This window comes from Cricetulus griseus, chromosome 6 (assembly GCF_003668045.3).
Source record: "Cricetulus griseus strain 17A/GY chromosome 6, alternate assembly CriGri-PICRH-1.0, whole genome shotgun sequence".
NCBI classification, from domain to species: domain Eukaryota; kingdom Metazoa; phylum Chordata; class Mammalia; order Rodentia; family Cricetidae; genus Cricetulus; species Cricetulus griseus.
Window position 1 is genome coordinate 56,623,269 of NC_048599.1, and position 16,698 is coordinate 56,639,966.

At 42.6% G+C, this 16,698-nt stretch overlaps 1 protein-coding gene across 4 annotated transcripts in view; it reads left to right on the forward strand.

Annotated features, from left to right (window-relative positions):
• Window positions 1–627: 627 nt before the first annotated feature.
• Window positions 628–16,698, forward strand: part of Frmd5 (FERM domain containing 5) — a 273,476-nt gene continuing 257,405 nt past the window's right edge. For all 4 annotated transcript variants that reach the window (XM_027422012.2, XM_027422007.2, XM_027422010.2 and 1 more), the window contains exon 1: window positions 628–729. In XM_027422012.2, coding sequence (XP_027277813.1) covers window positions 628–729 — 102 coding nt within the window. The remainder of the gene's footprint in view (window positions 730–16,698) is intronic.

Consider the following 16,698-nt stretch of genomic DNA (forward strand, 5'->3'; position numbering starts at 1 on the left):
GTCGTGGGTGCCTGTTTTCTGCAGGTGCCTCCTCCTCGCCTTGGTTTCCAAAAGGGCAGGAACCGCGCGTTGCTGGGTGCAGGACTTGACTCCTGGAACAGCTCAAATGTTATTCCAGGTAGCAGACACCTATCTTGTCAAGTGTCTACACATGGCCCAGCCGAGGACAAACAGCATTGATAGCAACCACCGCCCGCAAAGGGAGCAAGCCAGGGCTTGGGACGCTAGAGGGTTGGCCCGACTGGGTTCGGTACTGCTGTTTTGCAATGATTGCTTCCTCAGCCCGCTCATCATCCCTATTCCCTATTGTGATTGGATTTTCCTCATGCCAATCGGTTCCGCCGCGCTGACCTCCATTGGCCCCCTATCTAGGCCCCGCCCCATGAGCTGGGCACGGGCAGTGGGGCGCCCGGGAGAGAACCCAGCCTGCTCGGGGCTGCGGGGGGAGGCGGTGGTGGCTCTGGAGAAGGAAGAGGAGTGGGGCGGGAGGAGGCAGCGACGGCGATCCGGCCAGGGTGATGGTACAGGTGCCAGGGCCCGGCGCGGAGCTGCCGCGCTGAAGGGCGACGGGTCCGGAGTCTGCAGCGCCGCCGCGTCGCTCCCGGGGACGGGCGAGCGGGCGGGAAGATGCTGAGCAGGTTGATGAGCGGCAGCAGCAGGAGTCTGGAGCGCGAGTACAGCTGCACCGTGCGGCTGCTGGACGACAGCGAGTACACCTGCACCATTCAGGTCAGCGCCGCGCCGCCCGCCCGCCCGCTTGCGGGATCCCGCTCCCCAGACTCGGCCAAGTTGGCGGGGGGTCGCCGCCCGGTGTCGCCCCAGCTCTAGCCCCGGCGCGGCGCTTTGTCCGCTCCGTAGCCGCACCGCCCAGCGCGCGGCATCCTTGCCCGAGCTCAGCCGGGGGCTGGTACCACGCGCTGCGCGCCCCTGCGGGGTGAGTCGCGTCCCGCACCCGCAACTCCTCTGCTCTGCGCCCTCTCAGGCGGAGGACCCCAGGTCTCGGCTCCTCCAGCCGGCGGATAGGCAGCACCTTGAGCGGGCGTCCGGAGCTAGGCGGGCAGGGCGGGTGATGCCTGCCCGGATCGCCCCGTCGGGACGCGGGCTGAGGTTCTCCGGGCCCCGACAGGCCCTCCAGCTAGCCTTTATCTCCCTGGTTGGAAGGATAAAGGTTTATGTCATAATTTCTCTCGAGCGTTTGTGAGTCAGACGGAACGCGCAGCCCATGCAGAGTGGCCTATTGAAGGCGCCCAGCCCTCTGCGCTTTGAGGGTTTAGCTCCCTTTCTCGTCTTTTGATTCCCAAATCTCAACGTGTTGGTTATTTCTGGGGGTGGGGTGGGGGCGTGAGGCAAAGATTTAGCAACAAGTCTCAGCGATTTGGAGGTTGGCAGTGGCTGGAAAGAACCCGAGACTTACGGAAAAGCCAACAATGCAATAATGCTGCACAGCATTTCTTTCAGAACCTGGCGTTTTGAAAGGCTTTTTTTTTTTTTCTTTCTTTTTTTTTTTTTTTTTTTTTTTTTTTTTAACAAACCCTGGCTTGTGTCCCTTCACTACTGCTGTGTGGCACGTCAGGAGTCATACAGTGTTTTCCCCAGGAATGCAGTCTCTCCTTTATAAAGTCAGAGATTTAAAGCACCGACAATGCTCTCGTGTTTAATTCTTCTCTACCAGAGGACCAACCCTGCGCTCACTGCCAGAAACTGTTCTTTGTGGAGAAGCAAATTGAGTTGGACCCGGGAGGGTCTCGCCCGATCCCTTTCATTTCCCATAAGAATCCGGAGGAGACTTCTAAGCTCCGATGTGACAGAAACTGCCTGCTTAGACCCTATCCCCAGGATGTTTGTCTGTCTGTCTGTCCGTCCGCCCGTCCGTCCATCCGTCTATCCGTCCATCCGTCCATCCATCCATCATCCATCTATCTTGCTGACAGTGCTCAATAGCATGAAAAAGGCGTGTGAGAAAGACGCTCCAGTGTCTGAGAGCAGCTGCTTAATGCTGACTGTGCTCAGTCTAGCCTGCCACCCCCCCCCCACAACTCCCCCTCCTCACACATGAGCTTAAGTGCTGACTGCTGCCAAAGGTCCAGGAGAGTAGAGAGAGAGCACAGACTACTTAATACAGATTAAACGCCCATAAAGATGCTAGCCATTAAGTGAAAGGGTTTTTGTAATTGACTATGATGGAGGGATGCTATGTATTATTTCCCAGCTCGATGGCGTGCTACTTTTTGTTTCTATGGTGTCATTGTTTCTATGTACAGTTTTCTCCCTGTTTTGTTTTAATGGAGGAGGAGAAAACATGGAATTGACACCTTCGCAGTTTGAGTACATTGTCAAGAGCTTTTAAAGTCTTTATCCTTTTGTTTAAAAATTTAACAAATGTGTACAATAGCCTGCCGAGGGCAGTGTGAGGTTTAGACTTCATAAATCTTAAGAATACTTTTATGGTATATAGTAACATAAAATTTCTCCAGTAGATCATTAACTTTTGCCAAGGTGTAGAGTACAAAGGAAACATCACTGCTCTAAAAATGTTTATAACCTTCTGGTTTCAGGTATCAGGAAAGGCAACTTTTGATTCTCCCTTGTTCCTAGAACCGTAGTTGGGGATGGTTCTTATTGTCATAGAGAAAAAAATATTTTAAAGTTAAACTGGACCTATTGGAGTAATGTTTACTATATTCTGTTTGTGTTTACTTTTTATTGCTCTCATTTTATAATTTAATGTTATAAAAATTAGTCCTGGCCCCCATACAGTCTAGATGTGTTAATCATTGTATATGTGATTTCTGATGCAGACTCTAAAACAGAGGAATTGTAGCATATTTGTCATTTTTACACCACTATTTAGATAGTGTTTTGCTTTTGTTTTTATCCGTATGAGAAAAGATTTAAAAAAAGCAATTATCTACAGGTTCCTATTTTATTTTTATTTATAGCTTTTTAAACAAAGCATTTGGAGATTGAACTTTTCCTAGCAACTTTCCTGTTTTATATTCCTAGTGTGGTGTGTGTGTGTGTGTGTGTGTGTGTGTGTGTGTGTGTGTGTGTGTCTGCGTATGTGTCTGTGTGTGTCCACATGTGCTTACTTGTTAAACATTCGGTACAGTTTTAACATGGAAAGGAGGGGTGGGTTCCTTACTTAACTAAGCATTATTTCCAGTACTTTAAGAATGGCAATATTGTATATTTTAAATCTTTTGGTGATGATTTGAACACCTTCTTTCTTGAAGTGTCATATTTTCATTTTGATATGATATCTATTTTAGAAATATTTTTATGGCTTTAAAAATAGCCAGAGACCATGTAGGGCAATACAGAATTAGAAATCTAGCAGTGGGTTGGTGTCATGAAAGCCGTGTCTGGTAAATTCCAGTTGTACGGCAGTTCTGTCAAGGTATTGGTTTATCGGCATTTCATAATACAGTTCTGGTGAGCTGGCCTTCAGGATGTGATTATTAAGGTAACCAGAATGCATTCTATCTTTGCAAAGAAGGCTCTCCCAGTCTCGTTCTTTTATCCTTTCTGATATGGAAATGGATCTGAGGACCAGGAGAAATGAAAGTATACATAGGAGAATTGTAGTGTAATTGCTCCCCTGTGAAGACTGTTAACAGCCAGTTTTGAAGGTCATTGCCTCATACATCCAGATCTGAGCCACATTTTTGACTCTTCTGTTTTTATCTATGCAAATCTATATTCATTTACCACATTTACTACCTGCCTTTTTATTTGAGAGAAAATAGAAAAAAAAAAAGAAAAACAAAAAGACTAACTAGTATCTTTGAAGTCAACCTGGATTTAAATGTCTAGTCATGTTTTGTCCTAAGGAATACACTTTTAATAGTTAATGTATTATTTGGGACATAGTTCAGACATTTTAGTAGCAATAGCTATTGGACAAATAAGTATTTTCGAAAGAGGTCTAATATTTTGGGGGTGATAACTGAAAGATAAAACCACCTCAGAAATGAGTTAGGTTTTATTTGGGACACATTAAAAATCACAGATTAAGCAGCCAGGCTAAGCAGAATTTTCAGTTAGTGTTATAAATAAGCTGTGTGTGCAGAGGCAGCCCTATAGACAGGCCAGTATTTGGATTTGATTGTGGCTTGACTACCTAGTCATTTTGAGACCTAGAGTGAGGGTGGGGGGAGCAAAAGAGTGGAGCCCTGGCTTGCCAGGGATCTCTGCATTCACTGTACCTCATTTCCCTCACAATGGCATTATGGATTGATTATATATCCATTGTACTAAACCAGGAAAATGGGACGGTGGATTGGTGGGTGGGACCTGTGCTGAATGGCTGATTACACACTAGGCATTCTGTTAGACACTTTGTTTGTGCCTTACAGGAAAGAGGTGGGCATTATTGTTTCTGTTTTATAGATGAAAAGACAGGTCTCAGAGGTCAAAGGAATTTACTTACTGTTAATAGGTGTCCAACCTTACTCTATTTAAACCAGTGTCTTTCTAATTCTTAATCTTACTTACGCTCTTCTGACTCCATAAATTGCTTACTATTTTCCTACCTAATTTTCTCATCTGTACATATTAGTGCTTATTTCATAGCAAAAAGAAAATTACTTGGGAATATTACAAATAGATGAGGAACATTTAAACACAAAGTAGAATTGGGAAATTATTTTTTTTCGGGGGGGGGGAAATAAGTCAGATCATAAGTCACCTTAAAATTAGATTTCTAGTTAGTCTCAATGAAGTTGTGAAATTGCAGCTTGGGATAGTGTAAATTCTTATTAGAGCCTTTCTTTAAAATTTAGGAACATGGACCGATGAGATGGCTCAGCAGGTAAAGGTGCTTCCTGCCAAGGCTGATGACCTGAGTCTGATCCCAGGAGTCCCCAAGGTAGAAATAGAGAGCCATAATCAATGATTCTTGATCATCCCCCCATTAATAAAATAAAGTGTACGAGTTCCTATTTCTCTTCCTCTGTCTTATTCATGTCTTTGGCTTTAGGTGAGTACTCTCGGACTATGGATTGCCTTTTCTAAGAATTTCTGCTTCCTATTTTGTAAGTGAACCCTTGGGTTCATTAATGCAGAAGGAATGTTGGTAGAAAATTAGGATAATTTTATTCAGAGAGAAAAATACAAAGTGTTGTATTTTCATGAATATTGATTTTTTAAAAAAAAATTACTTAACAGGTAATTATTCTGTCTCAGGATCTCTGTAACAATAGCAAGTCAGTTAGTCTCTAGCTCTTGAAATTAAAGTAACTATAAAATTAGCCTCCCGGAATTCTAAAATTACTTGTATTGCTTCTTAACTTCAGTGTTAAATATTGTATAAAACTAATTAGATATTTTATAAAATATATCTTGTTGGCACAGAAGGTAAATTCTGGATCCTTGACTGTCTCCTCATTCTTTCTGTTTGTGGGGTGTCAGTGGCACTTGGGAGACCCAGAAACATTCCCCATGACAGATTGCATTTATAGGTATTTATATGAATTTGCATTCTGTTAGATGCTTGGCATGAATGTGCTAGAGGAGGCAATTCAGCAAACTATGTAATAAAAGAACATGAAATTTTGAGTTAACTTTATAGCCCAGAAACTCATTTATTATAGCTGTGCTGTCATCAGCATCACACTTTAAAAACAGACTTTTGTTTGTGTTTTTGAGGTAGAGTCTTTCTGCTGTGTAGCTCTGGCTTTCCTGGAACTCATTATACAGAACAGACTGGCATTGACTTCTCAGAGATCCACCTGCCTCTGCCTCCCAAGTGCTGGGATTATAGGCAAGCAGCCAATGCACCAGGCAAACAGATATTTTTGTTACAGATTTGCAGTGGTTTATGCACAGGTTTGACATTTGTAATGTAGTATCAGAAGCAAGGCATTAATTTTAATTTTTAGAAGAACTTTTCTGATAATAGAAGAATTGCTCTACTAAAATGATGAAAAAGGTTTTTTTTTGTGGAGAATTATGCTTTGGAACCTATAAAGGATGGAATTAGAGCAAGCTGTAAGTCATGAGCCTAAAAATTACAGCACCTAGCTTAAGGCCTATACAGTTCTAGATTAAAAAAAAAAAAACAAAACAAACAACAAACCCAAAACATTTGTTTTGAATTGTGCTGTATGATTGCGGTGGGGATACCCCAAATTTCATGTACCTGAAAACAATAAGCATCTCTTAACTCTATAACTCATTTAAACCCATCTCTCCCAAATCAGTTTTCTGAGAAGGTCAAGTGTGTAAATGTGGTATTAAGGGATCTCTGATAACGCTGCGCTTGTCCTTTATTGAGTTCATGGAGCCCAGTCAGTAAGGACCTTTTGGTTTTTGTCTTGTCCTTCAGGGTTCCCTGCCCCCTCATCCCTGTAGGTATAAAGAGTCATAGCAAATGAATACTGTGCCAGTGACGTGCTTCATGGGACCTTAGTGGCCTGCCAGCATTAGTGTTTTGAATGCAGCACCCCTCAGAGCTGCATGAAGCTCTTTGACTCCTATCCCCAAAATCATTATTACATAGAGTAAGTAGGGTGTAGACCTCCAAGTGAACCAGCTGCCCAGCTGTCTCTAAGTGAGGGCCATTTCAAGCTGAGTTCATCTTTGATAGACAGCCTAGTCTATAACATGCTGTCTGGACTAGCAGACCCTGCTTCATGACCCTGTGGGTCACTCTTCCCTTAGGTGTGCCTTGCCAGGGCTCCTACAACACAGGTGAATTTGGAGAGGATTGACAGCACCTTGCAACTTTCTCATCTGTGTGGTACTCAGTAGTGGTGATCATCTGGTGGCCTGGTGGTCATTGTCCCTCCTGTTTTCCAGCTTTGATCCCTTCAAGCTCAGGTCATCTTCATGCATTCATTGTTTGTTTATTTTGATTTTTATGCTGACCAATTTAGGGAGTTCTAAGCTATTTTTATTTTCCATGTTCTGGATGATCGTTTCCCAGATCAAAATACCAAGTCATGTGTCCATTCTAGCATTGAAACGGGTCTTCTATTCCTTGAATAATCTGGGCATTGGTGACCAATACTACTACCTTAAATATAGGTAGAGTCAAAGATGGAGTATGGAGAACAGATCTAAGAGTACTTACTTCTCCAACTCCATGCTCCACCTCCCCATGCCCCTGTGGCGTGTGTGTGTGTGTGTGTGTGTGTGTGTGTGTGTGTGTGTGTGTGTGTGTGTGTGTGTGTGTTTAGATTGAATTTAGATTCCTTCATTGTTTTCCACTGTATTTTTTGACAGAGGGTCACTCTCTAGCCCCAGAACTCACCAATTTAGCTAGACTGATCCGGACAGTGAGATCTGGGAATCCTGTCTCTGCCTCCCCAGGCTCATGCTGCCATACCCGGCTTTTTATGTGAGTGCTAGGTATCCAAACTCAGGTCCTCGTGTGTGCATAGCAAGCCCCTTGCTGACTCAGCTGTCTCATCAAGCCTCTCCCAACTCCAGTTTTTTTCTGGGACCAATCCCTGGATGTAAATCATGGACTCCTTCCTGGGCTGCTATGTGGTTGACCCTTAGTATTCCAACTGCTGTAGACCAGTGTATTTGTTCTTCACCGGCTGAAGTTGTTTTTCTTTATTTCTACGGAGGGTGTTTATGATCTTTCCAACGTACTGTGTTCTAGGTTTGAAAGAGAGGAACTTGGTAAAGACTCATAAGGTGAAAATCTCTAGGCTTTTGCCTGTGGACACAAGACAAAACACAAACATGTGAATCAAGTTCTCTAAGGAGAACCTTCCGTGCCATGCTCATACAGGCAAAATAATTGGGCCACATGCTTGGCATCCATTGAGTTTTTGTACAATAGTTCCATTCACTGGTCTACAGAAAACACCCCTTTGATAGTGATTGTAGCTGTCACCCCCCCCCAACTACTTGCATGACCGTGACCTCATCTGCTGATTTGTGTTGAGAAGTGCTCTGGACCACTCTAGACGTGCTTAAAGACACTGAGTATCAGTGATCATTTCAAAGCCCCAGAAAACTATTGCCTACTAAGGGAACCCATTCAAGAGCTGAACAGATTTAGCTGTCTCATGCATCATTCAGAGCATCTTCTATTTTATAACCCACAGCTCCCACTCCTTTTGTAGAAACTGTGAGCCCTGTCAAAGCATGGAAGATGGAGTAAAGTAAGGAATGGATAAACCAGTGTTTTCAAAGTATGGTTGCTGGACCACAGAATTGCTATGTACCTAATTGGGTACTCAGTAGAAATGTAAATTCTTGGCTCCGCCTTAGCCCTAGTGAATTAGAAACTGGGGATCACGCTCCAAAATATATATGTATATATGCATGCTCATATGTGTTGGGGGTGTGCATACATGTGTGTGCTCATGCATGTGGAGGCCAAGGGAACAACCTCTGATGTCCTTCAGGCATCATCTTTCTCATCACTGAGATGACAAGCGTGGACCACCATGCCAGGCATTTCTTTTGTCAGAGGGGTCCTATGGATCAAACTCTGGTCTTTGTGCTTGAAAGGAAGGCACTTGGCCAACCGAGCCATCTTTCTACCTCCAAAACCCTTTAGAACAAGATTCCCAGGTGGTTCTTATGCTGCCTAGGTTTGAGAGGCCCTGCCTGATTATAGAGGTCTTGAAGGCAAGATTATCAAGTCTTGTTTATTGGATATAGAAGGTAAGAGAGGAGGAGCAAAGACTGACTGTCATGTTTTTAATTTTTATTCTCGGAATGATCTTACTCTCTTACTATTATTATTGTTTTGCAAGTATGCAGACCTTCCTTCAGGTTGTTGGGATCCTAAAGATTTTGTTCATCATACCGTTTTGATGTTGCATTTATCAGTTTCATGTTCTTCATCTCCTTACTTAAAAACGACTTGATCTTTGCATATTTATTTATTTTATATGGATGTTTTACCTATGTGCATGTGCACCACATGCATGCAGTGCCCATGGAGGCCAGGAGAGGGCATCAGATTCCCTGGAACTGGAGTTATAGACTGGAGCCATCATATGGCTGCTGGGAATCAAACCTAGGTCCTTTGGAAGAGCAGTGAGTGCTCTTAACCGCTGAGCCATCTCTCCAGCCCTTGATTGTTGCATATTTATGTATTTTTTCAAACACATATTCTCCATAACTTAGGGCATAGGGTGAAAGAAATACTTAAGAATTTACAATTTATAAACTATAAACATTGTAGACTGGGGGCTAAGGCAGCTGATATACTTTGACAGTGCAAGTGGCAGAGGAAGGGTTGGGAGAGGGGAAGGGACTCCCAGTTAATAAATAGTTCCCAGTGGAGGTGAAATTTGATCTAGGTTATGAAAGATTGCCAAAGCAGAAAATGGAACTTGGCAATGGATAGAGGGCATTCCAGGCTGAGTTAAGAAGCTGCTTTGGATAGAAAAGCTGAAGATGTAAAGTCTTTAGTTTTTCTTTTAGTGTGTTTATCTCATTCACTCTGGTGTAGTTGAGACAAACAACAGAAATACACTTGCTGAAAGAGAATTTCTGTCAGCAAAATTTCAATCATATTTGACAGGCTGAGAGGAATCAGTCCAAACTAAAAATAAACACACAAAGCTGGTGGTAAATGATGTCTAATTCTAAGACTCTATAACACAAATTAAGATTCCTCCCAAAATGATGGTAGTGTGATTCAATCTTAATCCTGTAGCTGTAGCAACTACCTACAAATTTTATTTACAAGACTCCTCTTCCCTTGGGCATCAGTGTAATGATCAAATTCCAAATTTTAGCTGATGTTTTAAAAAAACTCCTGATGGACGAAGCTCAGTTGTGCAGTAGCAGTTAAGAAATGTGATGCATGAAGCCCCAAAAAAGCCACATTTGAGCATCTTCTGTCCCTAAATCCGTGCCCACCAAAAATAGCTTCTGTAGATCACCAGGACGTGCTTCCTTGGATTCCCCAGGGAAACCCTTCCCTGCCAACTCTGAAGTCATCAGCCCTACCCAGGGTGCACTTTTAGCAATGAACACAGTGCCAAGCCACAGCTTTGGAGATGGGAACCTCCAAGAAAGGAGTGCCTGGCATTTGGGTAATCAGTGTTCGGCAGATTGCTAATGCTAATAGGTTATTTTGCTCTGGACAAAGAAGGGATCTCCTAAAGTCCAATGGATGGTGGAGTAGCTGACAGTAGGAACACTCCTTTGTTGGAAAGATTAAGGAAGTTTGCTGAGAAAAGTGGTGTTATGGGAGCCAAAAAATTTTAGCAAAGTCCCTTTGGCCCAAGACTTGAAAAAAACTGATAGTGGTATATCAAAACAGCATGCCCCAGGGCACAAGCAAATGTCTGGTTGCTTTTATTGAACTTGTAGTAGGAGTAAGTCAAAACACTCAGGAACCCACACAGTAGGCTGGGGTAGAGCCTCCCCCAACTTGCACTGGATCTAAGTGTAGAGCCTTTCCCTGCCTTGCTCCTGATCTAAGTATAGAGCCTCCCCGCCCCCTGCACCTGATTTAACTTACAAGCTTCTAACTGGGTTCCTGCCTCATCATGAGGATACCTATGTGGAGGAGCTGCCTTCAGCATTCCCTGAGGGTTTCCAATGCTCTAGGCAGGTGCCATTTAGACTCATATTTTGTTACACATGAGCTAGGCAGATAAAAACATTGATCAGAATACTAGAGAGCAGAATTAATCAATTCACTGGAGGATGTCATGTACTTCAGGGATAATTTAACAGGTGGAAGCACCACCCAACCTGCCTTCTTTCAGATTTTTGTCTCTAGAGATATTCCAACCACTAAAGTTAATATGGATTGGGGTTCTGTAGTCCAGAAGGACTAGATGGGCTTGCAAAGATGCTTAGAGTGTTTTATGGAACAGTGAGTCTGCCATTTCACAGTACACAATCTATGTAACAGGATAGCCCACCAGTTCTTTGGGTTTCTGCTTAGAAGTCATTCTATGAAAGGAGCTTGGTTTCTCAGCTTCAGATTCTAGTATATGTAGACTATGTTGGAAGAAACAGTTTACTTGTTGTAACTGCAGAACTACGGCAGTGCCAGAATTTATAGGCAGTGGAGATGCCCTGGAAAACTAACACTCTCTTTGCTTACCATTTTCTATGTATAGGTGTTTTGTCTGGATCTATATATGTGCACTGCATGTGTCCCTGGTGCCTGTGGAGGCCAGAAGAGAGCACTGGATCCCGTTGAACTGGAGATACTGATGGTTGTGAGCCACCATGCAGGTGCTGGGAACCAAACCCACATCCTCTACAAGATAGCAAATGCTCTTAACTGCTGAACCATCTCTCCAGCCCCTGCATACTTTTTAATACATATGGAGTGATTTAGACAAGCTTGTTTAAATGAATAGCCATATTACAGAAATCACATCTGAGAACTGTTTTCTAATAATTCCTATGGTAAAGAAGACATTACTCATATCCTCATTTTAATGTTGGCTACACTTGACAGTCTGATTATTTTTAAGAGACAGATATAATGATATACTGTCTTGCTTCAAATTAGATCTCCCAGCATGTCATTATAAAATATTATGGGCTATTTTTATTAATAATATATCTTACATTGGATACCTTTCTGGTTGAAAGAACATGGCAAAAGAAGTAGGAAAGCTATTTTCACTTCCTCAAATTCTCATCCCCATCCCCCTTGTGCTGAGGTCTAGCCAAGGGTTTTGTGCAAGCTAGGTCAGCAATTCCCCTCTGCATTGTATTTGCAGATACTGCAGTCTTATTTTGTACGCTCTTTCCTGGTATGATGGTGTTTCTGCTCATCCCTTATCATTCTCTTTGCTCTGTACTAATTTGTACTTTTCAGCCGCTCATTTAATAATAACCTCTCTCATTTATTTGGTTCCGGAGAGCAAATCTAAGGCCTTGTTTATGCTAGCCTCATGAACAGCAGACTGTGCAACACCCACATCACCATCTCCAATTTCAGACACAGCTTAGGTCCGCCTTTACCTATGTCAAGGTTCTATGTGTGTGGCTGTGTGCGGGAGGTGGGAGGAATTGAAAAACAGTAAGCCTGGCAAGATGGTTCAGTGAGTCAAGGTTTTTGCCTCCAAACCTGGTGGCCTCAGTTTTATCCCTGGAACTAACTAACATGATAGGAAAGAACCAGCTCCCCTAAAATGTCCTTTAACAACTGTGCATTTGCTTTGGCGCCTACCCTCAACTCCCCAACGTAGGCTAATATGCAAAAATGCAGAACATGATATATGCCGATATGTGCTCGTAAAGTTCATTATTAAACATAAAAGCCTTGCATATTTAGTTAACTGGAACTTGAGATGGTAAGAATAGAAATTTGTCCCACATAAATTGACACACTGCGGTTCCAATCTAAAAACTTTGAAAACGTTTGGCTTTGGCTGGATTAGGTGTTAAGTGGAGAATTTTCTATTAACTTTTGCTTTTCTTTTCCCGACATTACCCTGTGTCTGCTGTTGAATTTGAACTCAGAGCTGTTCTCTTGGCTTTCTGCTGAAATAAGCAGGGAGTTCAGTAGTTTATGGTGAAAACTAAAGATCTGTGTTAAATATGTGACTCGTGAGTGATTTTGAGACACTGGGCAGGCAGCCTGAGAAGGCTCGAATGGAAGGTCCCGTTGGTCCCTTTTAGTGACAGCACATTCTGTAGTTCAAAAGATTTGCTCATAGCCCAGGATCATGTCTCTCTCTCTCTCTCCTCAGTAAAGGCTTTCCCCCAGTGATGACTGTTCTGGAGAGCTGTCTTTAGACTGGGGTGTCAGGAAGAACCTGGTGCCTCCCCTGCCTGTGATCTGATCTTAGTTTTGTAGATGACAAAATATAATTTTTCTACTGTCCAACACAGGTTCCATTTTGGGGGATTGGTTCATTTTAGTCAAAAATCCTAAGAGCTCTTTTAAAAATGAATGCAAAATCTGCATTGGGTATATTTGGATTAATGACTCCTAGATTCTGCTATTGTAGGCAATGATTTTTAGGATCAAAGGTGTTGGACAAACAAATTAGAAGTTGTTTGGAATTCAAATGGTTTTGAGGGATAGTCCTGCGGTTGTGTGATGTTCTTATAAGCAGGCCCTTTCCATAGCAGTGGGTTAGTAATTACCTACTCATAAGACTAAAGGTCTTTTTCCCTGAACAGCATATTAGTGAATACTGAGAAGTCTGTAGTCCTTTCCTTTCAACTTTATAATAAAAAAGTGTATTCTGACAGATTAATTAGGTCTGATGTAAATGTGTTTGTGCTTTCTCCCAAAATAGGTTAATTTTTCTGTTTCTTTTCCTTTTTAAAAAATGATCTAGTCAGGCTGGTGAGATGATTCAGTGGATTAGAAAATCCTGCCTCAAAGGTCCGAGGACCTGAGTTTGAGCCCCCTAAAAGTGATTTCCATAACACGCCATGGCATACATATTCATACACACACACACACACACACACACACACACACACACACACGGGGGGGGGAGATAAAATATTTCAATATTTCTAATGTCTAGACAGAGGATGTGATCTGTTTAGTTTAACTAGGTGACTAGGTTTGCAAGTTGCTTAGGACTTATTTGTCAATAAAGTTTCTCCCTTAAATTAATAGACTTATCTAGATACTTAATTTTTATGTTGACTTTTACTAGTTTATCTTTTATAAGGAGATTATTTTCTTTTTTAAACTAATTTATTTTCTATTTTCTGTGCATTGGTGTTTTTGTCTACATGTATGTCTGCGTGAGGGTGTTGGATCTCCTGGAGCTGCAGTTGCAGACAGTGTGAGCTACCATTTGGATGCTAGGAATTGAACCTGCCTGGGTCCTCTGGAAGAGCAGCCAGTGCTCTTAACCACTGAGCTGTGTCTCCAGACTCAGGAGAATATTTTCTAACTTTGATTTGAAATCTCAAAGGAGAGTCTTTGGCCTGGCCTTCACAGTTATATTATTAACTATGTCATAGGTAATATTTCCCTCCCCTTCCCTTCCTTAGTAGACAGGTTCTTACTCTAGCCCAGGCTATCCTGGAATTCACTAGGTAGCCCATGCAGGGCTTGAACTCATGGTGATTCTCCTGTCATAAGCTTGGTACTGGGATTGCAGACATGAGCACCCCTCTGGCTATCATCAGCAATAGTACAGTCTACCCATTCCTATGATTTCTTGATTTGTTCAGTACTGGGGATTGAACCTAGGGCACTCTGCATGTCAGGCCAATGTTCTACCACTGAGCTACCAACTTGCTCCCCATGTTGATATGCATGGGGACATTCTGCATATGCTGTAGAACTCAGCGAGGATGACTTCTGGACTGCTTTAAAGGTGGCCATTCTTTTGCTTTCAAGCTTCCAAATTCTGTTTTGTTTTTACCTCGATAGTAATAAAATGTCACATTTTAGCTCAGTATTGACAGCTCCTTGGGAGGCTGGGTCAGGAGGCTACTTCGATAGTGGAAATAAAATGTCACATTTTAGCTTGGTATGGACAGCTCCTTGGGAGGCTGAGGCAGGAGGCTACTTGAGCCCAGGCTATCCTGGGCAACACAGTAAGTATAATCTTGTCTGAAAAAAAAAGTCAGTTTGTTCTTTTTTGTGGGGGGAGATACACATTCACTTAGAATAAAAATTTGTGCCCTGATGGGGGAGGTCCTTCTGTATGGTGTACTCTCTTATTGTATGGTGTTTCTCTTATAGGTTTAATAAAACGCTGATTGGTAAGTAGCCAGGCAAGAAGTATAGGTGGAGCTACCAGATTAGGAGAATTCTGGAAAGAGATAGAGAGAGAGTGTTGAAAGGGAGATGACATGTAGCTACCAGGAAGATAGGACTCCGGGCATTTTTTGGTAAGCCAAGATCACGTGGAAATACTTAGATTAATAGAAATGAGTTAATTAAGAGAGAGCTAGCTAATAAGAAGCCTGAGCCAACAGCCAAACAGTTTGTAATTAATATAAGCCTCTGTTTGTTTATTTGGGACTAGACTGCTTCGGGACTGTGCCGAACAGAAACTCCGTCTACAGTGCCCTTTTCAGGTATATACTTGTCAGAATTCTGACAAATGAGTACATGTAGCAATTGTGTGGTTTGCTGGGCTCCAGTGAGGCAATCATGTGGTTTCCTGGGCTCCCGTGAGATGATTGTGTGGTTTCCTGGGCTCCCGTGAGGTCTGTCTTTTCCTCCTTCTCCAGCATCTGGCAACTGTAAATCTGATATATCTCCTTAGAGTTTTGCCTTTTCTATGGTGTCGTAATTGTGCTTATGCAGTATGAGTCTGGTTTCTTGAATTTAGCATAATGCTTTAAAAAAAACATCAGTTTGTATCCCATAAAGTTATGTTTAAGGTGGTTTAACAGTTCTTGGTGTTCTACAGAGCTGTGCAATGTCAATATCACTCCCCAAAAGAAGACCCTAGTAGTTACTCCTGATCCCCCACTCTGCTTCCTTGAACTCTGTCCTAGGCACATGCTGATCTATCCCTGGAGGTTTTCTTTTTCTGGATATATCTCTTCCTTCCTTCCTTCCTTCCTTCCTTCCTTCCTTCCTTCCTTCCTTCCTTCCTTCCTTCCTTCCTTTTTATTTTTAGTTTTTTCAAGATAGGGTTTCTCTGTGTAGCTTTGGAGCCTCTCCTGGCACTTGCTCTGGAGACCAGGCTGGCCTCAAACTCACAGAGATCCGCCTGCCTCTGCCTCCTGAGTGCACCACCACTGCCTGGCTTGCATATTTCTTAAAATAGTATGATATTATATGTAGTCTTTCATAAATTCTTTCATGTGGTGTGCATGTGTGCATTTGGCTGTGTCCATGTCTCTGTGTGTGTTTGTATGTTTGTATTTTTCCATGTTATTAGGGATTGAGTCCCAGGACTGTGCAAGCATAATGTTTCTGAGGTTTATTCATGTAGTCATTTTTTTCTTTGAGGTAGGATCTTGTTATGTAGCCAAGGCTGGAGCCAAACTTGTAGTCTTCCTACTTCAGCCTCCTGAGTGCTAGGATGATGGCCATATCTCACCATACATGGCTTAGTACTTTATTCTTTTTTGCTTTCTAATAATTTTCCATTGTATGAATGTACCCCATCTTATTTAGTCATTCATCAGTTGTTAGACTTTTGGGATATTTCTATATTTTTTGACTATTATGTATAATACTACAAACATATGGAGATATGTTTTTACTTTTCTTGGGGTCCATATCTAGAAGTGGTATTTCTGGGCATTTGCTATCTGTTTAGTTTTATTTTTCTTAAAAAATTGTTTTTCATTGATTGATTAATATTGTGTGTGTGTGTGTGTGTGTGTGTGTGTGTGTGTGTGTCTGTCTGTCTGTCTGTCTGTCTGTATGTATGTATGTATGTATGTGAATATGTTCATGTCTGAGTGCAGGTGCCTGTGGAATCCTGAAGGGGGCACCAGATCTCCTGGAGCTGAAGTTACAGGCTGTTGTGAGTTGTCTGACATGAGCTCTGAGAACTGAACTCAGGTCCCCTGCAAGAGTAGGATGTGCTCTTAACCACTGGAACATCTCCCTGGCTTCTTACTTTGTCTGTTTAAAGATGTATTTTTATTTATGTGCATGTGTGTCTGTGTAAGTAAATGCCATATAGGTGCAGGTGCCTGTGGAATCTGAGAAGATAGTGTCTGATATCTTGGAGCTGGAGTTACAGGCAGCTGTGATCTGCCTATGTGGGTGCTGGGAACTGAATTTAGGTCCTCTGGAAGAGCAACAAGTGCTCTTAACCATTGATCCATCTCTCCAGCCCCTAACTTTGTTCATTTCTAAGG